The 27,156-nt window shown below is 40.6% G+C and overlaps 1 protein-coding gene and 1 long non-coding RNA gene across 2 annotated transcripts in view; one reads left to right on the top strand and one right to left on the bottom strand.

The window, feature by feature from the left end:
- Positions 1–1,697: 1,697 nt before the first annotated feature.
- The window catches only part of myt1lb (myelin transcription factor 1-like, b), a 118,857-nt gene continuing 93,398 nt past the window's right edge, over positions 1,698–27,156 (bottom strand). Inside the window, exons 11-22 of the mRNA XM_019876862.1 lie at positions 26,076–26,353; positions 19,655–19,882; positions 16,467–16,585; positions 15,886–15,948; positions 15,253–15,321; positions 14,628–14,765; positions 9,637–9,858; positions 8,569–8,663; positions 8,048–8,151; positions 7,811–7,954; positions 5,145–5,207; positions 1,698–3,996 (exon numbers count right to left, since the gene is read on the bottom strand). Coding sequence (XP_019732421.1) covers positions 3,859–3,996; positions 5,145–5,207; positions 7,811–7,954; positions 8,048–8,151; positions 8,569–8,663; positions 9,637–9,858; positions 14,628–14,765; positions 15,253–15,321; positions 15,886–15,948; positions 16,467–16,585; positions 19,655–19,882; positions 26,076–26,353 — 1,661 coding nt within the window. The 3' untranslated portion in view covers positions 1,698–3,858. The remainder of the gene's footprint in view (positions 3,997–5,144; positions 5,208–7,810; positions 7,955–8,047; positions 8,152–8,568; positions 8,664–9,636; positions 9,859–14,627; positions 14,766–15,252; positions 15,322–15,885; positions 15,949–16,466; positions 16,586–19,654; positions 19,883–26,075; positions 26,354–27,156) is intronic.
- On the top strand, positions 2,469–6,335 carry LOC109519973 (uncharacterized). Its single transcript, XR_002169059.1, has 2 exons — positions 2,469–2,542; positions 5,684–6,335. It is a non-coding gene; the product is annotated as an uncharacterized LOC109519973 (long non-coding RNA).

Genomic DNA, 27,156 nt, shown 5'->3' with positions numbered 1-27,156 from the left:
TAAATTTAAGGTTCTTTTTTTTGTTTGTTTGTTCGTTTTTTGGGAATGGGGGTATACCGCACTACCAGTATAGCATTCGCAGAATGGCTAAGGTGGTGAACTAGCTGTCATTCCATTGAAATGTGAAAAGTTCAAACTCTCATTCTCTCTAACAGTATCCTTGATCAAGGAATGGCTGGTTGGTTGTGATGGACAGCACATGGCATTAGTGGTTAGCGTCTCTGCCTCACAGTTCTGAGGTTCGGGGTTTGAAACTGAGTGGAATTTGCATTTTTATGTGCTTGTGTGTTTTCACCAAGTATCTCTGCTTCTTCCCACATACTGAACACATGCTCATTTGCTTCATTAAAGACTCTAAAATTCCCATTGTTAACTTTGTAAATGTGAATGTGTGTTTTCTGTCCCTTCAGTTTGTGATTGCTGGCAAGCAGTCCAGAGCGTCCGCTTGAAGTCAGCTGCATGGGTACAGAAAATAGGTGGATTGGTTGGATTTTAATGAGTGTATTTAAACATTTTTTTAAAATCCTACTACTCTACAGTAAGCATGCACTAATGAAAAATTACTCACATAATTTACACAGATGCTCATTTTAGTTTTCTTATTGGTTTCATTTTTACTTAATGTCTTAAAACATCTAAATCATAGGATTAATTATGTACATTTATTGAGGCAGATTTTTCCTCGACAGTTTCCGCAGAGTCATTTTACTTTTACATTGAATAATTAAATAGTCCGTTGTGTGCATCACTTAACGTTTTTATGTTAAACAGAATGTCGTCGGAGTGAAAGTTGAACGCGGGGTTGCCCTCTGTAAAACCGAAACAGATGCCACTTTCCAAATCACTACAAACTAGACAGTGTTCAGAGATGTTGGAAGCAACTTACAGTTGCGAGTCAAGAGGCACTCTTGCACCGTTTGCATTGTCTGACATCTGGTGGCGAATCGTTGTACTGTAGTGTAATGGATGCACTTGAATGAATCATTAAGAAATCGTAAACTTGTTGCACAACAACAGCAACAACCACAGCAACTTTTGATCCGCAGTTGCCTTGGTGGTGAGTTATGAAAGTACTGTATATCATTTTCAAGTATCAAGTAACACAAGTATCACTTCTGAAGAACAGTTAGAACCCTCCCCTTGCTAGGCAGCCATTGAAAAGAGAAGCTTTTTGAACATTTAGCTTCAAAGCTAGCACGAATGCAACGCAACAAATTTAACGTGTGAAAGTAGTACTTGATCTTATTTAAGAGAAACAGTTGCGTCTACAAGACAATGGACACAATGCAATAAATATTTTAGATGTCAATTTTTTTTAAATTTTAATCAATACTTTTCCAAAAAGACTTTAAGGAGAATTATGACAAGAAAAACAAAAAGAACATGAGGCAATTTACAGGCCTCTGGCAACACATTTTTCTTTATTCGAGTAAGATGTGTCAACATCCAGCATGACAAAAATTGTACAAAGTTCACAATTTATAAATGAAATATCACAACAACTTGTGATTTCACACATTTATAGCAAAATTAAAATGTCAACAAATCCATGCTGTGTCGTACAAAAATAAATCAAACTTCAGTTCCACAGAGAGCACAATAGTTCATACAAAATCCAGTCTTTGTTCATGGTCACTGAAACCCATCTCAAAACTAAATGGTGCAAATAAAGTCATAAAATCTGATGATCAACAATCTTTTTTTTTTTAATGAAAAGTCATCAATCGAAATATTTTGCAACCTTTTTGTGTTCCTTGTAGTCACAGATAACTCTTCAGATTAGTTATTTATGTACCAACGTCAGATGAGCAGTTTGTGCTTTAAGAATCCCTTTTTCCGTTTTGACTGATAATTACAAATTAATCCAAAAAACTTGCACTAGCAATCACTCGACTGAAGCATCACTATATTGGCAAAAAGCTGCAGACACAATGCCGTTGAAAAAAGGTGAATGCAGTTATGGATGATGCGCAGGAGAGAGTCCTGGAAAGTGGGCGGCAAAGTTCATGAGATTCGGTTCCATTCGCTCCGGACAAGGCAAATTCTGATGACTGCTAACAGCTTGAACGACAGAATGGAGAGGTGCAGACGGTCACGCTGGGTGTGTGTGATGCTGGATTGTATCACCCTCTCAAAAGGTCTCGTTTCACCAGGCCTTTTTAAAATTTTTTTTGTCTTCTGCTTTTTTTCTTTTGATTTTTTTTTAACCTTGAATTGATTGATTACTTAATTCCTTTGTACAATGATTAGATATAAAGTGCTGCTGGGGGCTAACTTCATCCTCCTAAAACATAGCAAAAATGAACATTGATCATGTTTTTACAATAACCTACAGTACAACTGCTGTAGTAATAGTCATCCTCTTCCCTGTTCTTCCTTTTTTCAGTGGTACTTAATCCACACAGTGGCTCCAAGCTGTTGGTTGCTCCAATCGTGTGCCAAAGAGGTCACCTGGAAAATTGCACGTCGCCATATGTAAGGATAATATCTTCAAGGACAAGTGCAAATAGTCTACTGGCACATATGTGGGGACAGTGACCCTGTAAGTCCTGCTGTCTATAAATACTCTTTACAAAACCCTCCTTTTCGTCTCTCGGGTACTGCTTTTAGTTCTGTAAGAACATCAGAACATGGAAACGAAGGTGTCCCTGTGCAAAACATTACTGAAAAAAGTGAAATGAGCGTTTCACTTGGAGAGGTCAACAATCAGATTCCTCCTACATTATTTTAAAAAACTTTTTGTATTAAAAGATTTGTATAAAAAAAAATCACTATTTTACATAGCTATATTAAAAAGATTAGTGTTGCCTCACGATTTAAAAACAAGAAATTGCATATACCCCATATTTTGTCTCTTTTCAGATTGTATCTCGTAACCATAATAAGCAAATTATTTACTTTTTATATTGCTGAAATATTATTTGATTATAGCAACACAATTTGGATTTAATAGGAGGATGTGAATGATATATCTAGGTCGTTGTCTTAACAGTTGGAATTGAGATTATAGGATGAGGTGCATGTGACCGTACATGCACTGCACAGATCTCTTCCCCTGGGAATTAATTTGGTCTGCTAAATTATGGGATTTCCACCATTGGGTTTCCGTGTAATGATGTTAACAATATAACTGCTCATACATACATTCATACAAACGTCCGGTCAGTTTCCCCTTCCAGATTCATTTACAGCACCGATTACAAACCCCCCAAACTTCAGCTACACTTTTTTTTTTTTTTTAGAATAAATGAAAACACATTTTTTCAAGCATTGTCAAAAATAAAAATAAATAAAAGTCATTTGCAAGCCAGCTCTTGCCCTTGAGCACTCCACAAGCAAGACATGTACTGTAAAACCACCCATTTGAAGGGAAAAATTATTTGTTTCATCTTCACGTGTTTTTGTCCATTTAGATCACTGTCCAGCTCAGCTTTTGTTTTGTCATCTAAAATGCTCTGTGGTCAAGCAATAAAAAGAACTCGTGTTCCGTTAGTATCAGCTTACTGTTCAGTAGTATACACTAAAATGTGCATATGTGAGCAGTTAGAAACATTACATGACACTGTCAGCTCATATGAAAACGTACAAAATGTCCTCAAAAACTATTTTGCTGTTTATGCTTTTGTGTTCTTCCTCGAAGCAAGAACCACCCCCTCCCCCCCAAAAAAGAAACAAAATTCTCGGATGTCTCTTGCGAAGCATAATACCTCTTTTTTTTTTATTATTAGAATATTTAACACTGTACATTATATGTAACTGCTCTGCACAGAGGAGATGGAATCTTCACCGCTCTTGAGGAATTCGGAGACACGGTCCACATCTTGCAGGGGTGAACATGAGGTTGCCTTTCACAAATGGTTACACTTGGATCCCTTGGACCGCTTGCTTGATGTTGTCCAACAAGGTTTTGTTTTCCGGACTGTGGTATTGGTCTTGGGTGGTGTACATGTCCGTTAAGGAAGTAACATAGGCATCAAAGTTTTGTTCAATGGGCTCCTGCAGATCCAAAAACACAACATGAAGCGATTAGAGCAACACATTCCTCCTGACATATATGTGAACGACTGATTACGGCAACATATAGATCTGAATCTGAAGATCTAACACAGGCGTTAAATAAGTCAATACATGTGGCAGGTTCTTTTGTTTGGCATCACGGTGCAAGAGTGGGGAGCAAGTTTGTCTCACAGATCTGAGGTGTAAAAATGAATGAATGGATGGATCTTCACAAGTCAATCACACAAATTTTAAGCTGTTTAATACGGTATGTAAATTGACCAAACTATAGGAAATAAAAGGGAACCTCATTTCCAATAAGACGGGAACACACACACACACGCACACACACACACACACACACACACACACACACACACACACACACACACACACACACACACACACACACACACACGCCAACACAAGCACCGTTTCCCCACACATACACTTTTTAATTACCCCTTCAAATACAGTGTCCTCATGTCCCTTGAAAAGCGCTGTATAAATCTAAATTGTTCTTGTTAATTGTCGTCTCATTATTTTATTTTGTTGAGACCAGTACACAAATGCAAACGATAACACTGTTGAATCAGTTATGATGAATATGACGTGATTCTATCTTAAAAATAAATACGGTACAACGACACACGTACTCTCTAAATCAGGAATAACCAACAGCCCCATCCCCATTTCATTTTAGACAAGGTCACTAAAAGCATGGTAATAAACTTATTTCATCCTCTTTGGAATTAAATAGAACAGAGAATATAAACCAAGGTCTCCTTGGACAAAAATATGAACATACTCAGAATTGTTAGAATTTGCTTGGATGCAAACACAAGCAAGTAATGTAAAAGTGATCAAATACATATAAGGTACAATTAGAATAACCCATTTAACCCCTTCATGCACCCTGTAACCTGATAATATGATAAGCTGTCCACTCTAGTAACTGTTATGCCTGAAAGGGTTAAAATACAATTCTTCACAAAAATAATGCGCCTTTTAACCCAGTGCGTCTTAGGTATGATTAAAAAAAAAATAGACCCGTTCATTGGTATTGTGTCTACTAAAACAGTCCATAAAATTCATTATTTATATATTTTTGCACCTTATGAGGGTAAAAGTGAATTCCAAAGCCTTACTTGCTGGTGGAGCTGTAAGCAACTGTTACTCCGAAGAAGAGGTTCTTTGTGCGGCAGCGGTTTCTGTGGGAATAAGGAACATACGGGCTCTTACATGAATTTATAGGAATACAAGAAATGTTTATACTGATGTTTAACTATACAAATCCCTTAGCATTGACTGCATTTGTAATAAAGATGCAGCTGGAGACTGTAGTATGCAAGTCTTAGATTCCAAAGTGTAGATATGGTCATTTCTTTCATTTTCACTAGCCAAAAATAAAATAAAAAATTGTTTAGTAAGACAATAATTCGTTTTGGCAGCTCAATCACTTAACAGCTGTCACGTATGCGACAGTGTTCATTTCTCTCTGAAAGCACAATTCAACAGCACCATCCACTGGTAAAATCTCTCGACTAAAAAAGGTTGAGGCTATTGGGAAGTGCTTACTCTGTCCCGCTTCACATCTTCAACCTAATGTTTTCAGACATGAGCAATATATGAATTATAATTTCCCATATTCAGGCTAACTTATTTAATTGATAAATGTATTCAATAGGAGATTCCTCTCCAACCATCCAGGCGACTGATCAAGTTATTTGAGTAAGCAAGGAAGACTGATTAGAACCAAGAGCATCCTGAAAGAGATTGAGAAAGCAAGTATTGATTGTTTTTTCTTTAGCACTCCGTGGGGGCGGGGTTAAATATTTAGTATGGAACAGCATCTAGCTTCCCATTCTAAAACCTAACACGTGTTACAACCTCATGGTAAATTTCTCCCGTGCCAAAGTCCAAAACCAGCTCATAAGATCTCTTTCCAGAGTGAGGACACTGAAGTGGTAAGAGTCAATCATCAAGGGACTGTGCAGATATCTCCAATAGGACCAAATAAATCTGTGGATGGAATATGTGGCGCTGAGTCCAACTAATGTACTGTATTGTTGAGAGCAGAAATGAGTTAACATTCGTTGGGCAAACGTAGAGTTGGCAGTTTGAATCCTGATTCTTCAAGTGGGAATGTGTATGTGTCATTTTTTTTGAACCTCGTATCTTTGCCTTTCTTTATGTGGTAAATGGTCTACGGCAGTTGATTGTGTATACTTTGCTCTTACAAAACCACATCGCTGCATTGTCAGTAATAGTAATAATAATTTGACTTAGATCTCATTAACAGAATAAAGTCTCATGAACTTCAGGTTTGTTGATGTTTTTTGTTTGTTTTTTTTGTTTTTTTGCTTTCTCTGACCAAGAGCACTTCAATGCATGGCATGTACAAACTTACACCATATTGCCAGAAAGTTTATAATACAGTATGATCTGGGTTACTCTGGTTATGTTGAATGAAGGGTTCCCGAGTTCAATCTCAAGATGATATCTTTACGTAAATAACCAATCACATCCCCGCTAGAATCATATTGTTGCATGGGCACATATGCCATAGACATTTGCATAGCTGGCTACAATGGGTTGGATGGTTGTGTGTGTGTGTGGGGGGTAAGTATCCGAAAAACAGTGGAACGACTTGCCTAAAATGAGTTTGAAATAGACAAGTCTGTGACATAGACACAATACTGGTGTGGTGACATCTTTTCTGTCATCAGTGACATATACTGTAGTAACACAACCTACATTCCATTTTTTTTTTTGTCTGTGTCTTGGAGGCTGAACACCATTTTATGTTCCATCGGGGCATCAAAGACACCTCAGTGGGAGTCTATTCTGTCAGACAATGTGGCTCAAATGAGATAGAGGAGAGTGGGGTGACGCTTAAAGACCAGGCAGTGTTGGGTAACCTGCCAAACATGAGAGTGGCGGTTAGCTTGCTGTTCTGCTTCATTTATAAGCTTGACTATCTGTCTCAGCTCCAATAGACTTTGGAGATTACCGGTACTCTGAAAGTCATTATGGATCTGGAAGGCTATAGGGGTGTTCACACGGCAACATTTGGTCTAGTCTGAAAGTCAAAGATCCGACTCTTTGAGTAGAGACTATGTTGCAGGGTCTTTTTTTTTTTAACTTACAATTTTGATTGTTTTAACTTGTGAGAGTACATTTGTTTCCTCTTCACTACAGTATTCTTGCTTTGTCTATTTTCACCTGAGACTAAACTTGTTATGCAGTTGGGCTCAGTAAACGTGGTTACTGTAAACGCATTTTAAAATGTAATGTGGATGTGAAGACTTCCAAGATTTTGCACGTATATTTTTATTGCGGAAAATGTGTTCCTAAAAATGCCTTAACTTGTGTTCTGTGTTTTGTGTTAGAGGAATTTTACTTTTCAGATGAAATCATCCTACTATCTGTAGTGAGACATCTAATTTGAAAGTATACTTAGTAAATTCTAAATGAAGTCATAAAGAAAAATAAATATCCCAACCAACAGAAAATGTAGACCGAAACAATATTCATGTTATCAAAAGATGATTTTGTGTGCAATATTCATGTTCTTGATACCTGATTCAATTGTGGACAATATTAAAGTTGTTGAAACGTAACCAATGTCCATCCTTCGTATGAGCACCCAACCGACATTATTTTTTTCCAAGGTATGCACACACACACACACACACACACACAAACAACAGCATGAATGTGAATACAACATTCTAAACATTGACACAAGCATGCCTCTCTGCAATGACTATTAACCGCAACTGTCTGGCTTGCTGCTCCTTGGGGCCCTTACCATATGGGGGAGCTGGGCATTAGCTAAACTGTTAACCAGTGACTGGCTGAGGTTGGCCAGCTCATGCAGGAGAGAGTCATTTTGCTGTTCAATCACCTTGTTTTCCTCCTCCATGGACTTCAAGTTGGACTCCATAGTGGTGATCTGAAAAGAAAGAGGAGGCCACAAGGCTTACAGAGATGACCAGCATGTGTCAGTCAGTCAGCTGGGAGAAATGTGAATGTTTGAATGTGCTACCTGAGTTCTGAGTTTGATCATGTCTGCTTCCACTTGTGAATTTGAGTCACTTAAGTCTTTGATTTCTTCATCCAGATGTTTGAGCTCCTCTTCGTGATCCAACCCTACAGAGCAGCAAGTCTCACCTTAGCGCAAGGGCCTCGCAAAGGTCTAAAATATTACAGCCGACTTCATATTTGATAGGGATCATTAAAATGACACATTAAAACTGTGCAGCAATGAATTATGAAGGACATTATGAGACACAATCTTCACCGCTCTGAAATATTTGACATGGATCATTTTAGTCAATTAAAGGAAGAAAGAATCGCAGACAACTTTGGCTTATGATCTTCTCTCATCATTTATGAGTATCTAAAATTCAGCAAAGGCGAAAGTTAAGTGTCAGCTCAGTTAATCAACGTGAGATTTATGCGCAGGCAGCTTCTGGTTTGGGTGTCACTCCTGTGTGTCATTATTTACAACAAACATCGCCAACACATTTGGAAAGTCCCTATAGTGAATGTAAGTCATATTGGTACCATTGCTGCTGCGCTGCTGCTTAATTGTGAGCATGTCCATTCCAGAGAGCCTGGCTTTCCTCATGGCAGAGGTGGCACGCGGACAGCCCGACAGACTGGAAAAGCAGTGACATAGGAAATTTGGTAACCATTCTGCAACTCAGTCAAACATGCACCAGTGCAAAAGCGATTATTACACTTCCAAAGTGGCCAAAATTCTAACCGCAAAGCAGAGGAATCACAATTTTTATTGGGTTGCAACTTGTCCAAGTAAAATGCGGTGAGTCAAGGGTGTCAAATTCGTTTTTGTCATAGTTATGGCTTCCTTTGATAGGGCCATGAATTCTAACCCCCCAAAATATATGATCACCTCATTATATATACACAGCAAAGTGATGGAGTTTTGAAATCAGAGGCCAGTAAAAAGTGTTTGTTCAAATATTACATATGCCGTATTTTTTAAGGGGGGAATTGGTAACAAAAAATGCTTGCAATAGCTCATTTTTATAAGTGCAAACAATATTTTAGCAAGAAAGAGGAAGACGATACATATAATTTGCTTTCACGGGGCACATAAAAGGATGTGGCGGCCAGAGTTTGCCTTGAGTTTGTGACGTCCATCAATGTCTGTCGAGCTTGTCCTCATTTTGGTCGCGGGTAAACTGGAACCTTTCCCAGCTGGCTGACATTAACGAATGGGGTGGACTGGACTGGTCACTAGTCAGTCCTAGGGCTCACACTCACGTTTACTCCTTTTGACAAGTTCGAGTCTTCAAAAAAAAACTAACGTGCATATTTTGGGGATGTGTGAGGAAGCCCCAGAGAAAACCAACACAGGCGCAGGGAAAATATCTCCCCACAAGAAAGACAGAGCTGAGATTCAAACCATGAAGCGTATGAAGCGCTAAGAACCTGTCTGCAATGGTATAAGACAGTCTTGCCAAACAATAGAAGGTGATCTATTATCTTAGTTAGCTTATTAAGTTACAATGAATGCAGAGTTGTTGAAATAACTTGATTTGATTCAACAGATGTGCCTAATATACGATTACATTCATGCAACCAAAAAAAAAAATACTTAATTAGTACCTTCGGTGTGTCAGGAAGCTGCCGCTGACATGACCTGAGCCGTCGCAGCCCGGCGTGGGACAGGACATTCCCTCTGTCTTGCCAGACTTCCATGTGAACTGGATGCCATTTAGGTAGCCATCTTTTTGTCTCTTGGCAGCTATGGGACATCCTGACGCACTTCTGTGGGATGCATACTTTCCTGTCACATGACCCTGACCATCACAACCAGGAACAGGACACCTGCCGGGTCAAGAGTCAAACATGCACAGATGACATATGCTAATAGTTCTATTGATCTGCATTGTTCCATCACATTTATATTGATTACAGTAGACCTTCACGGTCATGTGTTGCTCATGTCAATGACACAGCTGCATTACTATGCACGACTGGCTATAGCATCTATTACTCTCTGTTGTTCTCTTGTGAAGTAACAGTGACACTTAGAGACAATCCAACGATTTTAGTAACTCTCAACGAAATGTCAGATTTCGTTGGCACTTCCTTCGACCCGTTCCACGTGAACAAATTACGCAGCGTTGATCAGATTGCATGTTTCACCTCCTTCCAGATAGTTAATAGGATGGCGATCAGGAACCACTTCATGATAGGTTAACGTTTTGTTCGAAGCATGCTGGAGTTTTTTTGTTTTTTAGCAGTGTTTTGGGGGTCTTTATCCTACTGAAGGACACATGACCTGCCATGACGAGGCCAATCTATCTGACAATAGTTTGTTCAGGATGACTTGATAGGCTTGAGATTTCATTTCGCACAGATGAGATAGCCTGTGCTGGATTAAGCAAAGCAGCCTTCAAAAAAGAACCTCCCTCCATGTTTCATAATAGGTAACGTGTTGTTTTCGTTGCCCACATGGCACAGGCAAAATTGTTCCCACCCTTCCATATTAAAGAAATAAAAAAGCAAGAACGATCACTGAACTGACCAGAAACTGACAAGAATGGAATTTGTCACAACAAAAGACACAATGATTTTGGGACAGATTTTGCAAGTCACATCAGCTGAACAATTACAAATATGTTTTGAATCTGTGCAGGGTACAAAAATTAAGAAGGCTATCACAACATTCTGGATCCGAATGCGCTGCCCAGTGTCCAAAACACAGTATAATGACTCAAAACAGACACAGGTAACGACACCCGTGACTCGCAAAGAACAACACAACAGAATATTCTCAAATGGTCTTCCATGAGCCCCGATCTAAATCCGATTGAACAACTGTAGAAGGATATGAAAGATGCCATCTTGAGAAGGCACCCTTCAAACCTGGGACTGCTGGAGCAGGTTGCTCACTTTAGAAAAACGGCAGGGGCACACACGTCATTGAGCGTTACAGGAAAAGACTAACTGCTATGAAAGGACATGCAAAAACGTTAATTGTTGACGCTCAGCACATTAAAAAAACAAAAAATTAAGGAAAATCCAAGAACCACTGTCGGGTTTTATTAAACTTTAGAGAATTGATCATTTTGTGAGCATGTGTAAGAAAGACCTTCTTTATATTTCCTGGTTCTAAAATACTATCCTGTACATGATCAACAACTTTACAGGCATCCCATTGACCGTCTCATCACACATGCAATGCATCACAGCACAGCTGCTAATCAGATGCAGTCGGGATAGAAGTCATTCCAGATGTCATTAGTCACCGGATGGATTATGGTGAAGATAATGTCAGGCTCAAGAAGCATAATTTTTGTCGGCAAATTGTGAAGTATTGATTTGAGATCAAATTGATGATTTTTTCAGATATCCTTTTAATTCCCTTCGCTGTCAACTGAAGCATATTGCAGAATTAAGAATTGTACCGGTAGTTCCTTTTTAGAGCCAGAGCACATTTTAAATGTATGTCGAGTATATTTGAATAATGTCTGCACAACACCAACCAAAAATGTCACAAAGTGACTTAGTCATTGTGAAATGTGGGCCTGTTTAGTTGAACACCAAACTCTCATTCTGTTGCAGGAATTGCAAGAGGTGGACAAACAGGTTAATTGCTGTCTATTGGAACAGTATTTAATTGTTTTGTTATGACGCAGAATTCTTACTTTACACGTCTCGTTTTAACTGAAGAATACAGACATTGATTTTTTTTTTTCAATGGGGAAATTGAAGTACTGTAATGCAAAAGTGGTGGTACTTTTTTGTCCTCCCAGTTCCCTCTTGTTTGATTTGATCTCTGGGGGCCTCTCCCGTGACAGCATTCAAAGATACCCTTTTGAATAGGAATTTTGTTCATGTGAATTTTGGTGATTAAAAATTTTATTTGATACTCAGACAATTACTTTAATGTCTTGAAACCTGTCTGTCTGTTTCAATCTCTGAAACACTCACATCCAGAAAAGCTTTCTTATGCACAAACTAATTATGTACTATGTTCATAGGGGACATTTGCCTCACACGAAGCAGCTGATGTTTGATATGCATAAATAAAAGACGGCAAAAACAATGGAAGCAGATTTCTTTACCTAGATAATCATCTCATTTGCATGTACTTTACTTTTTTTTTCTTCAATGCTTATTCAATTTGAGCACCAAAACTACAAATAAACTTTCCACAAAGCCGCAGCAACCATTTATATCCATCTCTCCATTTTTTAATTTTTTTTAATTTTTTTTAATTCATTACGTTCGCACATTTATATCCATCTCTCCATTTTTTAATTTTTTTTTTTTTTTTTTTTATAGCCCCTGACCTCATTACGTTCGCGGGTTCGCTGAAGCCTCTCCTATCTTTGGGCAAGGGTTCATTCACACTGGATTGGTCGACAGACAATAGTTGGGCACATACCGTATAAACAAATGAACATCCACGCTAACAGACACATTTAGAGCAAGGGTGGCCAAGCAGTCAGAGGCTCAGAGCCACAATTCTTACCGTAGTATTGCAAAGCACCAGATCATACATATGGGCGCACATCAACTGCCGCAATCCTGTCCCCTCACTCCTGATCTCTCTTTTGCATGTTTTGTCGAACTCCCCTTCTTTATTTGGCTTCTTATCATGTGCAATGTTCCAAGCAAGTTGATCATACATTTTGAGAGCAATTGTGTCGACATTTCTGCCTGGCCTTTAGAAGAGAGAGCACCCTGTGCTTGTGAAGTTCAGCCCCCTGGAAAATTCCTGGTTGATGATTGCAAGGAGGGAACTGACGTACCAATGAAGATTTGAAGCCTTGAAATGCTCAAATGATGCCTAACATTATATCCCCTAGCACAGACCAGCGTATGTGCTCACAGAATATGCTGGATTTGTGTTTTTGTGCTTGTCTTGCCGGCGGCCCGGTAGTCCAGTGGTTAGCACGTCGACTTCACAGTGCAGAGGTGCCGGGTTCGAATCCAGCTCCGGCCTCCCTGTGTGGAGTTTGCATGTTCTCCCCGGGCCTGCGTGGGTTTTCTCCGGGTGCTTGTCTTGCTAGTACACATGCAAGAGGCCTTTATCACATGCACAACAGCCTGCCCATATTTGGTAATGCTGACCTATCAGTTGACCTGTATTTATCAAGGCTTCTTCCATTGTCCTCTTGCTGTTACCTGGAATTAAGTCAGCCAAAATAGCAGTAAATTGCTTGTCACCCCCTCTTGAGAAAGGACCAGCTCCACGAGACGTTCCTCATCCAAAACGGGAACACCCATTTGCAGCTGGAGCTGGACCATATTGGCTCACCAGCGCTCCATTCTGAGGTCACCACTGTTCACCAAACACACAATGAATGGGCTTGACAACTGCATGCTGCTAAGTTTAGAGTGAAAAAGGCTCCAAGAGCACCATAAAATCAGGGGGGGTTGCGAGCCGTGGGTTGCCCATTTAGAGTCTTTATTTCGCCTGACATGCATGCTTTTGAAATGTGGAAGAAAGCCAAAGTACCCGGTGAAAACCTATACACTAGCAGAAGGAGGACATGAAAACCCCGCACGGGAGGGCTGGAGCCGGACTTCGAAGCCCAAACTTCCGGAACTGTCAGGCAGGCATACTAATGACTAGGCCACCGTGCTGCCACCTTTTGATATCATGTTCTTCAATATACAGTATGACGGCGCCCAAATACTGTACACATATAGTTCAATGTCAGCCACTCATTCTAGCAGTCACACATGGTACATCACCCGCCAACAAACATTTAGTTTGAGAAGAGCCCAAGTGTGGTGTTTGTGTTCTGCACCACAAGAGAAATCAATTGGGCTGCAGGAGTGAGGCCCGCAAAAGCCCACTGAGGGATTTCGGTAACGTCCAATCAATTTCTCCCTGCCTCTCTGCTTGCCAGTCACTCCCTTCTCCTGGTGGTTCTGCAGGAGCGATCCAAACACTGCACAATTTTCACCTCGCCGAATGGCAACATGCGCAAGTCTCACCTGCATCTCGGTCCCATCATTATAAATTTGTCATCCTGAACATCCATGCAGATGCAAGACCATGGTTTAATGTATTTGTTTTCTTTCACTGTGCATTTTTAGGACCTTCGCTTTTGTATCAGGGATATAACAGGGATTTTTCATTCTAGTCAGTTTTAATTTGTTTTTTGCTTTAGTCTTTGAAATTCAGTTAGTTTTATTTCATTTTTCAGTGGGTTGGTTAGTTTTTATTTTTCGAAAATGCTTCAAGATTGCAAGATGAAAAAAAAAAGTAACAAAAAGTATTGTGTAAGCAAGTCAAGTAAAGTAAAATTCCCAACTGACTGTTCGACCTTCCATCTTCTGTGAATACAGAATATTCAACATTAAAAATAAACCCCGAAAGCTCATATATGAAATTAATTGACAGAGACGAAAATGCAGGATGTTTTCATTATAATATAGTTCGTTTTGGTTTGTTTGATAAATGTAAAATGTAGTTTCAGTAATTTTTTTTTAACCCCTCTAATTTTATTTTCTTAATGAAAGGCTTTTTTTTGGCCATTTCAGAAATTTTATTAGTTTTCATTAACTACAATAACCTTGATATGTATGTACTATATGTATTGATCTCAGGGGTCAAGTCATCTTTATGCTACCTGATAGGTTCTTGGTCTTCCTTGTTCTCTTTGCTGTGGATGATCTTTATCCCACTTTTCCTGGCCCGCGGACACCCTGAGAGGCTGCAGATAAATTGTTGCAAATGGTACAAGGATGGTTCAGAATAAATAGGACACCTTTTGTAAAATATATATATATATATATATAAAAGACGCAATATCAATCACCAAAACACCAAACACAATTTGAAAAAAGGTCAAGAAAAAGTTTTGCTGAGTATATTTTAACACACACACACACACACACACACACACACACACACACACACACACACACACACGCACACACACACACACACATATATATGTTAAAATATGATAATATAGGTACTATCGTTAAATTACATTCAATTATTTATCTTTGGGGATTGGCTGGAAGAGATGATGCAATTCTGCCTCAAAAGTGAGGTGCTCTACCTGGTGCGTTAACTATTTAGCATTCAGAAACGCTGATGAGAGAATAAAGGGACTAAAGCAAAATCTCCTTTCACACATTGTTTGCTCTCAAATTTGTGAAATGAGACCAATTTTGTTGTCACTTGGTCTTATTTGAAACAAGACCAGTGGCGGAAGCTGAAATCACACAAGTCATCTCACGCCTTACTTGAGCTCTTGTGCGTTGTTGGCCAGCATACTCCGAATACTTTTATCTGCTAACGGACAACCTGAGAGACTGAGAAATACACCCTGACATTAGCAACAAAACAATCGGGAGGAACACAAAGAATTGTAGCAAAATTCACATGAACAAATACTGGACAATGCAAAACGGCCACGACATGTAGAGGACGTGTCATTAGTTGCTGTATTAGTGTCCGAAAACATGCACGCACTCCTCAGAATGCCCCTAATTTAGATTTAAAATTATCCATTGGTGTGCAGATTTTCAAAGATATGATTGACTTGATGAGAAAGGTGTCAAGAGGTCAAGTGTACCTTCAAGACTAGTATCGTTCAACTCTTGCCCAACTATTTGAAAAGCAACACTCAGTCATTCTGCGTGAACTGCCGAACTCGAAAGGGTTCAAAAAAATTTCAAGAAAAAGAAATCGGACAAGTATTGATTTGAAGGTTGATTGGTAATTTTCCATCTTGACTCAACGTAGCCTTTAAACTGGTGCTGACTTAATTTGTGTCTGCTAATTTGCCAGATGTCAAAGGACTATTGACAGCATAGTCGAGGTAAGCTGAAAACAATAAATAAGTAGGAGACCACCAGGAGAAAAGGAAGTCACACCTTCGATGTGAGGCGAAATTGCTTGTCAAGTGACCACTTCCGTCACACCCCGGTGTGGGACATCTGTCACCGAAAAAATAGACAGATTTATAAAGCCAAAGGGAGGGAAGAAAATATGAATATTGCATAAGAGGGTGCTGATTGACATTGTTGTTGGCTTTCATTGTTTCCAGTTTAGCTTCACTGTCTGTGATTCATTTCGTGGTTGCGACACCTGATACGATTTACATTTTAGATATGTCAGACTGAATGATCAAAACTGAGAAACTAAAAGCAAGCTTCATTGTTCACCCAGTATGCTGTAGTGTTTTTTTCCCCTCAATTGCGAGAGAGGCACCATCTACCGGCGAGCAATTCCTTGTGAGTTTTTAACTTGGTAAAAAAAGATGAGTCTGATTCAGTGTGGACTAATGGATATAAAGCTGCTGAATGGAGTAATATAGCAAGCACACAGAACAGGATGGAAAAGTGCAAGATAAGTGGCGCTCTGCAAATAATGACTGAATGGAGCCTAAATGGAGGGTGCAAATGTGTACAGGTGTACACATAAGATGGATAAGTCATTGTAGGCTGACCCTTACGTTATCAGGTCCTTCTTACTCTCCTTGCACTGGGCATACTTGGGTTTGGGACTGGGCATGTTGACATCTGTGGTGTAGGAGCGGTCCTCCAGCAAGTCTTGGAAGGGGTCCAGGTCATCCTGCAGGATGAAGAAAATAGAGGAAGAGATGATGTCATTCACAAACTACTTTGGCTCATAAGCACATTTTGAGACGATTTTACTACAGTTCTACAACAAAGCATACACTCGCCTGCTGTGTTTTTGGGAACCTTAACACCTATGGACATTTCAGACCAGTCTTCAATTAACTATATTCTATACATCATATATTATCTAACCCTTGCCAATAACATGTCTAAAGTGCTGGAAAAAGAAATGAGCGGTACGTCCTGTCCGCTGATAATCAATTTGGTTTGAAATGGGAACGCAGCACAGATTTATCTATCTATCTATCTATCTATCTCTCTCTCTCTGTCTTTCTCTCTCTCTATCCATCCATCCATCCATCCATCCATTTTCAGATCTGCTTTATCCTCACAAGGGTCGCGGGGTGTGCTGGAACCTATCCCAGCCGTCTTCGGGCAGTCGGCGGAGGACACCCTGAACCAGTTGCCAGCCAATAGCAGGGCACACAGAGACGAACAATCATCCGTGCTCACACTCACACTTAGGGACAATTTAGTAATGTTCAATCAGCCAGCCATGCATGTTTTTGGAATGTGGGAGGGAACCGGAGTACCCGGTCAAAACCCGTGCAGGCACAGGGAGAACATGCAAACTCCACACAGGGAGGCTGGAGCTGGAATTGATCCTGGTACATCTGCACTGTCAGGTCGACGCACTGGGCCACCTCTCTCTCTCTCTCTCTCTCTCTCTCTCTCTCTCTCTCTCTCTCTCTCGCTCTCTCGCTCTCTCTCTCTCTCTCTCTCTCTCTCTCTCTCTCTCGTGTATGATACATGACGTATCTAGCTAGGGAGAAAAAAATTTTATAAACATCAACTGAAGATTTTTTATTTCAAGTTTTGAGTTTTCTCCAGGTATTCCAAAAACGTGTTATTTTAATTGAATGCTCTAAATTGTCCATACATCAGGATGTGAGAGAATGAATGATTGTTTGTCTATATGTTCCCTGGATTTGACTGGTGCTTGCTAAGTCCAGGGCGCATATATAACGCCTCCTGCCCAAAGTCACCTGCTCCAGCTCAACCGTGACCTAAATGAGGGCAAGCACTGTAGAAAATGGATGGATAGCAGCTCAATGTGGATGTTGATGGATGTCGCTATTGAACCTAACCTTGCGGACAGAATAGGATCTTCTTTGTGAGCTTCACTGCAGGTACAGGTACAGGTATACAGTATTGATTTTTTTCCCCTTTCTTAAGAACAATTCAGGCAGTTGGCTGGGCTTGTTCTTGTAATGCACAATTCAACCACTAGATGGAAACGTCGTGTCGTATCACCATAAAAAGGACCGTGCTTTGTCTGCAGTGTGCACTGTGTAACCAGGGCACGACGGCAGTTGATGCAATTCCCTCTCCTATTTTTTTTTTCTTCTACGCCCACAGTGTAAGTACAGTATGGCCTATCAACCGACAAACCCTGAAATGATTCCGGTATACCGAAACTGTGCGTGCGCGCGCGTGTGTGTGTGTGTGTGTGCGTGCGTGCGTGCGTGCGTGCGTGCGTGCGTGCGTGCGTGCGTGCGTGCGTGCGTGCGTGCGTGCGTGCGTGCGTGCGTGCGTGCGTGCGTGCGTGCGTGCGTGCGTGCGTGCGTGCGTGCGTGCGTGCGTGCGTGCGTGCGTGCGTGCGTGCGTGCGTGCGTGCGTGCGTGCGTGCGTGCGTGCGTGCGTGCGTGCGTGCGTGCGTGCGTGCGTGCGTGCGTGCGTGCGTGCGTGCGTGCGTGCGTGCGTGCGTGCGTGCGTGCGTGCGTGTGTGTGTGTGTGAGGCTGGGCCATTTTAGGCCTCCCCAATTAAAGGAAGACAGGAAGAATGCAGGCACGCATAGCAATAAATAGGCTAGCTTTGGATCCTACTAAAACAGACATAAACACACCCAGACAATGCGTATACGGAGCAGAGAGAGCGGCGGGGGGGGAGAGAGAGAGAGAGTGTGTAAGAGAGCGAGTCAGAGAGAGAGAGAGAGAGAGAGAGAGAGAGAGAGAGAGAGAGAGAGAGAGAGAGAGAGAGCACATTGGGGCGTCTGTGCACATCGACAGATGCACCCAGCAGTGGTGCATTGATTTCCAGCAGTTCTTTGATGAGATGAGCTATTCCGCCTCCCTCCCAAGGTGCTACTTTGCATAATTCATTTCAGAGAAGAGCAAAATGTGAGAAAAAAAGTAGCATGATGTGGGTAACGTGACACAAACAGAGGAGATACCTCAGTGCATATTTCTTCTGGGGTCAATTCACTTGCAGATTCACTAGGACTGCTTCTGAAATTTTGAATTATTACTTTTCGAGTGGTACCAAATTTGACAGTGAGTGAAGACAGGAAACGAGAGACCCAGAAGATGTTCAAACAGCAATGCAAATGTTTGACAATTTGGAATCTGTACATGGAGCGAGAGTTTAAGCTCAGACACAGAGCAGACAGTTTGAAGTGAAGCATCTGCATCATCAATCTGTGCCGTCAAAACCACCACCATCCCAGCAGAATCGTACCTTTATTACCATTGTTCAACCTCATTGAGTTTATTTTTTTTCTTTTTTAATGAGGCAAGATCACATGAAAATACACTACACAGACAACATTAGTGACATAACATTGCAGGGACAGGAAATTCTAGTCACCCCATTTTAGGTATCACTTTTCAACAAGACTTAAGCGTCCTTTTTTTTTTCTTTTCTTTTTTGTGAAGCATTTGTGAGGGCTTAGGTGTGGTTGAAATCAGGGCCATCAGGTCCTTCCATACCAAACTCATCCAACCATATGAACCTTGTTTTTGTCATGCTGCTGATTAATTAATCTATTAGGACCGAACATATTCGCTATACAGACACGTCATAGTGAATGTTTCGTCTCGTGTATCAGAAAAAGCATTCCTCCGTAACAGAAGCATCACAGGCCACCATTTCCGTGATTAGAAAAATATATTTTGAATGCGACGATTACATTTTAGTGATGTAGCAGCAGTTCCAAGAATTTGCCAAATCAAAACATATTTTGTCACATGAATCAAAAGATATTTATATTCCTTCCGTTACCTCTTTCTCGTCCTCATCTATGTGTTTGATCTTGGTGTAGTCTACAGGCAGGTCCCAACAGTCGGCAGCGTCGCCCATGCCGTAGCAGCGGGAGCCCAGAAGGGCAGCTTGCCTTTGGGGGGACATGGGCTCTAGTGGGGTGAGCACAGAGTCCCCTCCGCCGCTGCACAGACGCTTGCTCATACTCAGGTCCAATGTACCGTTCTCGTCAACATCCAGGCTGGGACTCTGGATGCGGTGGTATTTGAAGGGGGTAAAATGAGAGTGGTGTTTGTGATACATGTGTGTGTTTGGTGTTTCAGTCCAATGATAATGGTGGAAGGGGAAAAATGATACATCAGGATGCAAAATAGAAAGAGAGAAGAGAGAGACAGAGAGAGAGTTTGGGATTAAATAACAGTCAAACATCCTGTACGCAGAGCTGTACTCAACAACGACTGAATTTTAAGAGAAATAGAGGCTGCTATTGACAGATTTTTTTTTTTTAATTCAGCTATCTCAAACAATATACTTAAAAAAAAACGAATTCAGTCCTGAATAACAAACCATATACCGGTACTTTACTGTATGCCCTTGCAATGGGCCAAAAGTGGACAAGGACATCAGTGCTCAAGGACAAGCACATCCCTCTGTGAGCATCTCTTTTCTCTGTATCTCTCTCTTTCCTCCCAGCCTGCTGTATAGTGTGTCCAGTGTTCTGCGCAGTCACAAGTGGGTGTGCTGGCGCTACTGTGTGTTGCACGCGTGTGACTCTAATGTGAGTGGACGTCATGGGATGGAGGTGGTGGAGAGGGGGGAGGGGGGCTGAGGACTCGGGCTTGGCTTCGAGAGCTGCGATGAGCAGCAATGGCTGGAACTAGACCGCTGCAAACCCAAAAATAGAGAGACAACCTTGCTGTGCACCAATACAAAGTGGGCCACTGCAACACTATTCTACATTTTCTTTACTGCTTGCCCCTCTCTGTTCGTGCATCGTCACCTTTGGAAAATGTACTGTTAATGTTTCCACAAAGAAAAAAAAGAGACGATCTGCCATTACACCATGAGGTAAAAGCTGAACAAAAAGAGCCAATACAAGTTGTTTAAAATGCTTTTAAAAATATAATCATGCTCATTTTTGATTTGGACCTGTCACGGAGGGTTTTATGTTTTTTATTTGCTCTTTTTCAAAATTTATTATTATTATTATTATTAATATTATTATTATTATTATTATTATTATTATTATTATTTTACTTGTAATGCAGATTGTAAAACTGAACTGTGCCAAAATCAGACATGTTTCTAATATCTCTCAGTACAGTTCAGTTCAACACCCGGGCAAACAATGACCACATTTATGAAGATACTGTATTTATTTGATCGATCTGACAAAACTGAGCATTATCTTTTTTTTAAAAAAAAGAAAAAAAGGCAACATTGCTTCCATCGAACCTCATTAGATTTTCCAGTCCTACCTAATGTTGTTGTGGTCCAACTAATCTGTCTAACTTTGGATTCATATTTCTCCTCCACCTCTTCCCTTTGCCCCCTCTGACAAGTAATAATGCTGATTGGAGCCGACGTTGTCCCTTGGGGTGGGGTGTCCCGGTGTCACAAGCCAAAACCTCTGTGACGTACTGACTTAATTGCGCTGGGTGCGTGAGAAGAACTTTGATGTTAAAATATGGGGTGTTCTGAAAAAAATGCCCCTCATTATGTAGTTTCATAACTTGTAAAATGTTGTGCTTGCTCTTTTTTTCAGGTAGAAGAATGACATTTACTAGCTACTGTATAAAGAAAAACATTTTGTGTGTTAGGATACATTCCAACACAAACAAGAGGGAAATTTGTGTGCAGAGTTGTGTGATACTGATGGTTATCCAGATCCATTTGTCCTGCACAGAGAGCCTTCCTCTTTTTTTAATTAAAAAAATATATATATATTACCTCGAAAATGCAAACTGCACACGCTTCTTCGCCAATGTCCGAGCATATTATGACACGCAACTTGGCCTTTCATTAGTCGGAAATGTCATTCTTGACCGTGAAAAAAGAACATGTGAAACATGGGATTTGATGTTAAGTTTAAGATTAATGTGGAATTTACTATTTGAGACTGTTTGAACAAGAACTGCCTATATTATTAGACTATTAAATGATGCTAAATTAGTGGGGGGCATTCTGTTTATTAGTTATGAACAAAAGTCTTGGGACACACTCATGTATTCAATGTTTTTCAAAACCTTAGTTGCCCCTGAATCTTAATTCTTTATCTCCAATCGTGTAGGGACGTTTTGGGCAGGGCCCTCTAACTCTTACATGACCGCCTCGAGGGCAACAACGTATGGTCCGGTCATGGTTGGATGAGTTTGGTTCAGAAGAACTCTAGAGACTCAACCCTGTCAATCACCTTTGGGGTGAATATTTGTGAGCCACAATCTCTCATGTAACATGAGCAACCGCCGAGGTCACAAATGCACCTAATTTGCATTGAGTGGCTTTTCTACCGCCTTGTCAGTGACTGCGGTAGATCCGATAGCATGACTCAACCCCTCATGATAAAATAATGATAAGATGCGAAGATGTGCCCCTTCTCCTTTAGTGAACCCTTCTGTGGCTCGACCTCTGCTACCATGTCAGCGGCTCATTATATGGCGGCTTGTCTCTGACTGTATATGGTTGACCGATGAGGTCGTTTCATCTCTTTGGGAGCTGTAGCAGTTCTTGTTGAGGAAATAAACCTTCTATAAAGCCGTGGGCTTTAAACTTTGTGCATGTTGGCCAACTGTCACAAATGTTTCTCAGCAGTTTTAAAAGTACTGTACAAACAATGGTTAACACTGGCCCCGAGCGCCTACAAACTCAAACAGTCCCATGAGTCATGCGCTGCACTGCTTTTTCAAAGTTGTGATAGAATTAAATGTGTTTTTGTAAAAGTCTCAACTCTTTAGCCTAATCTTGCTCACAATGACTTGACAGACAGGGCGTTGTGCAGTAGGAGTTGGCTTATCTGCAGCAGCCATCACCTTGTTGACGTGTACTTTTCATGCAAACTAGTTGCATTTATTTTTCTTTCTTCACCCTTTTTATGAACCACACCACAAAGTTAAAACGTTTCTCATTTGAGCTAATGTCAAAACTTAAAGTCAAATTGTATTTCCCCCCCCCCCCCCCCACACACACACACACACATTGTCCGAGTATCGAGGTATACATCCATAGAATGTCATCATGTCGGAGCATTAACAGCCCTGATTTATGTCCTCCTTTTTTTGTTAGCTTGCATGAGATATTTTCTTGTAACTGTAATCACACACATAAATGGAGGAAATGCTCTGAAAAATGTGTTCATGTGTGCAATGTGGATCAGAAAACTCAATCTCCCAAAACAGATAGTCCTTTACTTGAAAATGAACTTATTTAGGTTGAGTGCAATTACAGTGGCACGAGTGGTTAGCACATCCGCCCCACAGTACAGAGGTTGAGAATGTACAGTGTTGTTCTCCCTGTGTCTGTTTTCTAAAAACATGCATTATAGGTTCATTGAACACTCCAAACTGTCCCTGTGAGTATGAATGGTTTTGTTTATATGAGCTCTGCGTTGGCTGGCAACCCGGTTCAGAATGTACGGTGGATTTTTTTTTTTTTTTGGGGAAATGTCACAGTGCAAGATCATGTTGGCCATTTAGCTAGAAAAGAGACAAAATCATAGCCTGCCTAAAAAGAAACTATTCCGGGATTAGATGTTGCTGTACAACACATGAAACTAATTCATTTGAAATACTAGCTACAAGAGATTGCGTGTATTTTTGTTTGTGGGTGTGTGTGTGTGTGTGTGTGTGTGTGTGTGTGTGTGTGTGTGTGTGTGTGTGTGTGAAGAGCACTGATAGTCAGAGAGGAGTAGTGCTTGGCACGACCTGAGGTGCTGAGATGAAAGAGAATGAGAAACCAAGGAGTGGAAAAAAGCCCTGTGAAGTCTCCTGTCTTCCCGTCCTGCCCCGGGAGCATCCTGCCTGTCTGGCCCCAATGTATAGGACTGACGATGAAATGATTTAGCGCCACAGGAAGTCCTAACTGCTGCAGGTGTTTGTTCCTGCCAACTTTATTCCTTTCCACTTTGCTTTGAAATTACGTGGCTTTTGGCTTCTCTTCCAATTCTCTCCTCTTCCTGTTCTGTACTGTACTGTTGTATATTTTCTTCCCTTCTGAATTGTGTGCATTGTGACTTTTAGAAATTGCCCCCCCGCCAAAAAAAATCTGTATCTCGCTTTGTTTATCATCAGCATAATCATAGTCTACATCGTCAACATTGGCATTGATCAAGCATTAGAGACCCCCCCCCACCTCTCTCTCTCTCTCTCTCTCTCTCTCTCTCTCCTGCCACCATTTTCCCCGCTCAGCATCTCGGCACAGATAATACAGAAACAGTGTCACCTTATCTTCTCAAAAATGACACACTGGGCTTATGCTATGTCAAACGACGCTTGGTCCTGCTCCTATCTGATCCCCGCAAAGGAAAAAAAAAAAAGCCCCGCTGACTCCTGGGTATAAGTCGCAGTCATGGAGCTTTGTCTATGTGTGTCTGTCTGTCTATTTAGAGCATATGGGTGAAGTCTCCCTATCTCTGACAGGTTTCTCTGCCAGCACTTATCTAATGAAAGAAGTAGAGAGATAATCTATGGATAGACATGTCCGTGACTGCTACAGGAGATCGAGCCTCATTTAGATGCGGACACATGAGGCTGCAGGGTCATATATGGGGACATTTTCAACCTTGAGGAACTCCCAAGGGCCACGGGCAACTCTGCACAGGGGCATCGAGAGAAGATTTAAAAGACAAATGCGTGTACTTTTCATTGAATAGAAAATATTCATTTTGCATAGTTATGATGCGCATGTTGTAAAATTCACTTTGACCAGAATTTTGGGAGAAAATGCATCGAAGTCATGCAAAAACCCGAAATCCCTGATGTCACACCAGGCACCTGACATGTAGTGTTGTAGTAAAATTGTTTCAAAAGAAATCAACTGGCATGCAGAAATGAATTATCGTCAACTCTAGAGGTTCCACTGTCATTTTGGAAGTATGTTTGTTCTCTGTCCTTAGGTCAGTGATTCTAAGCTGGGATGCTGTGGTACACCAGTGAGCTGCGAGATGATGAGATGATTTCTCTTAATTTGTCTGATAATAATTATTTATTAATTATTAATGTATATTTAATCATTTCTAGTAACAAGCATAACATTTAAACACGCTTCTATTAAATCCAAATTTATCCAAGTCCATTAATAAAAAGTCCGTTTTGTTGCTTGGTACTTTGTGCACTTGCACTGACTATAGATTCATTCATTCGTTCATTCATTCATTCAAATGACAGAAGGTACAGTGAACCTGTTTATCCGCTTGATTCATACAACAGAATAAGTCATGGCTTCCTGAAAGTATATCAACTTTGTGTTAAAATTCAACAGGCCCGGATTTCGCACTTTAGTCAATTTGTAATTAAATTGATACAAAGTCAACATAGTTATATTCGGAGTCATGCTTATTGTGAAATTTTTGGTGTGCAGATTTTTTTTCCAATATACTGTAAAATGGGTGCCTTGGCTCATGAAAGGTTGGGATACACAGCCGTCGATACCATCCAAACAGCCAGGTGAATGGAACCGTTTTTTGACTTTTGGCTTAGACCCTTTTAGTCAGGCATATGCAATTTGTTTGGCTTGTAGTGCAGTTACATAAATGGGGCAGTCAAGTAAAAAAAAAAAAAACAACAATCTGATGATGGGTTCTAATATTGTATTTGTGGAATATGATTTAAGCATCTCAGTGGGCAGCCATTTTGCCTTGTACAGCCACTTGCCGTCGACTGAAATTTAGGTCACAGTGCCTAAGTAATGACATCACGGCTCACCTGTTTTAAGGGTTTCGTCATGTGGAGTTTGCAAGTTGAGCCCTTAGGCACTGTGATGTCATTTTCAGTCACCAGCAGGTGTCAGTACAAGGCAAAATGGCCGTCTACTGTGATGGATAAAAAATAGTGGATTTTTAAAAAATATTCCATTAATTGAATTAATAATCAGAATGTAATGTCTAGACTCGTGGAGGCACATTATTTTAAAGAAAGTATTTGAATTGATGAGCTAAAAAAAAAAAATCTAAACAATCCTAATTATCTGATTGCCGTATGTTTTATAATGAATTTGTGAATCAGTGAATAATGTCAATAATTAATCAATGAATAATTTCTGTTGAATGACATTTCTGAAGAAATATTAATTAGATTACTATTTTTCAAGCAAACAGTGCAGACTATGTAGCTTGCTTCGTTAAGTGGTTGGTGCGCCTAAAAAAAAAAACAAAAACAAAAACAAAAAAAAAACCCACACAATTCAAAAGGCTAAAAGGATATTGCTGTCATATCTTCTGGTCTCTTACCTGCGAGCACAGATCTTGGGGCTTTCCTCCCATACCATGGGGCATCTCCCGGCAGCGCGTAGACAGGTTGAGGATGGCCGTGGCGGCCATGTGCGCAGCCTCCATGTCGTGGTTGTAGTCGAAGCTGCTTTTGCTGCAGGTGCTGCTGGCGCTGCTGCCACCACCTCCTCCCACACCCCCTCCTCCACCTCCACAGCTCAGACTGCTGCTGCTGCTGCTGGGAGCGTAGGTGCTGGTGGTGCTGCTGGCTGAGCTGGAGTTCTTGCAATAGCGCTTGGCTGCAGGAAGTGAGGAATAAACTCCAATTTATCTTTCACTGTTTTCATACACAATGGGGACAACAAACAATTTCATCGACATGAAGTTCAACTCTTCACTCGTCTAGATTTCTTAAAATATATTGTTGTCTGTCTATGGGTATTTGTTGCCATTCCAGGTCATCCCAGTGCAGCGGCAGTCATTTTTCAAGTTCTTCCACACCAAATTCGTACAACTATTTTATTATGGGCCTTACTTAGTTAACTTGGCCTTCCTAAGACTCTTCCCCACAAAGCTGAAAGAATAGAATCACCCAACATGTATTGCTATCCTTAAGAATTATAATTCAGGGGAAATGAACCCTGCTTTGAATAGTCAACTGCTTAAGATGTTTAATGATTGGTCCGTACTGTATATCGTAGGTTTGCACATGTATTTTCTGGTGCCATTAAATAGAATAAGTTTATTGCAAAAGAACATTAATCTCCCTTGTTTGTTTGACCACATTCCATGCTGACGAAGAAACAGATTTTGTTTGTTCATAGTTCAAAATTAAAAACAGGCGGTTGGCCAGGTTGTTACCCAAATCAAGCAGACGAACGTGATATTTGCACACAGACAAGATGAGAGTAACGTGGCCTTGGATGACAAAATGCCCAAAAGATTATGGTCATCACTTGGCTTTCTTCTGGCTTTATCAGACATACTCTTGTTCTCTGGCATTTCAAAAATGTTTCTGACTTTATTTTGCATACTTAAATTTCAAGTCCAAATTTAGTTTGATTTTCAATGGAAAAGTTCAGCTCTGTCACTCCTAATCGTG

The sequence above is a fragment of the Hippocampus comes genome, unplaced genomic scaffold (assembly GCF_001891065.2).
Source record: "Hippocampus comes isolate QL1 unplaced genomic scaffold, H_comes_QL1_v1.1 scaffold107, whole genome shotgun sequence".
NCBI lineage: Eukaryota > Metazoa > Chordata > Actinopteri > Syngnathiformes > Syngnathidae > Hippocampus > Hippocampus comes.
Note: the sequence above shows the minus strand (reverse complement) of the source record. Positions and strands in the feature narration are given on the sequence as shown.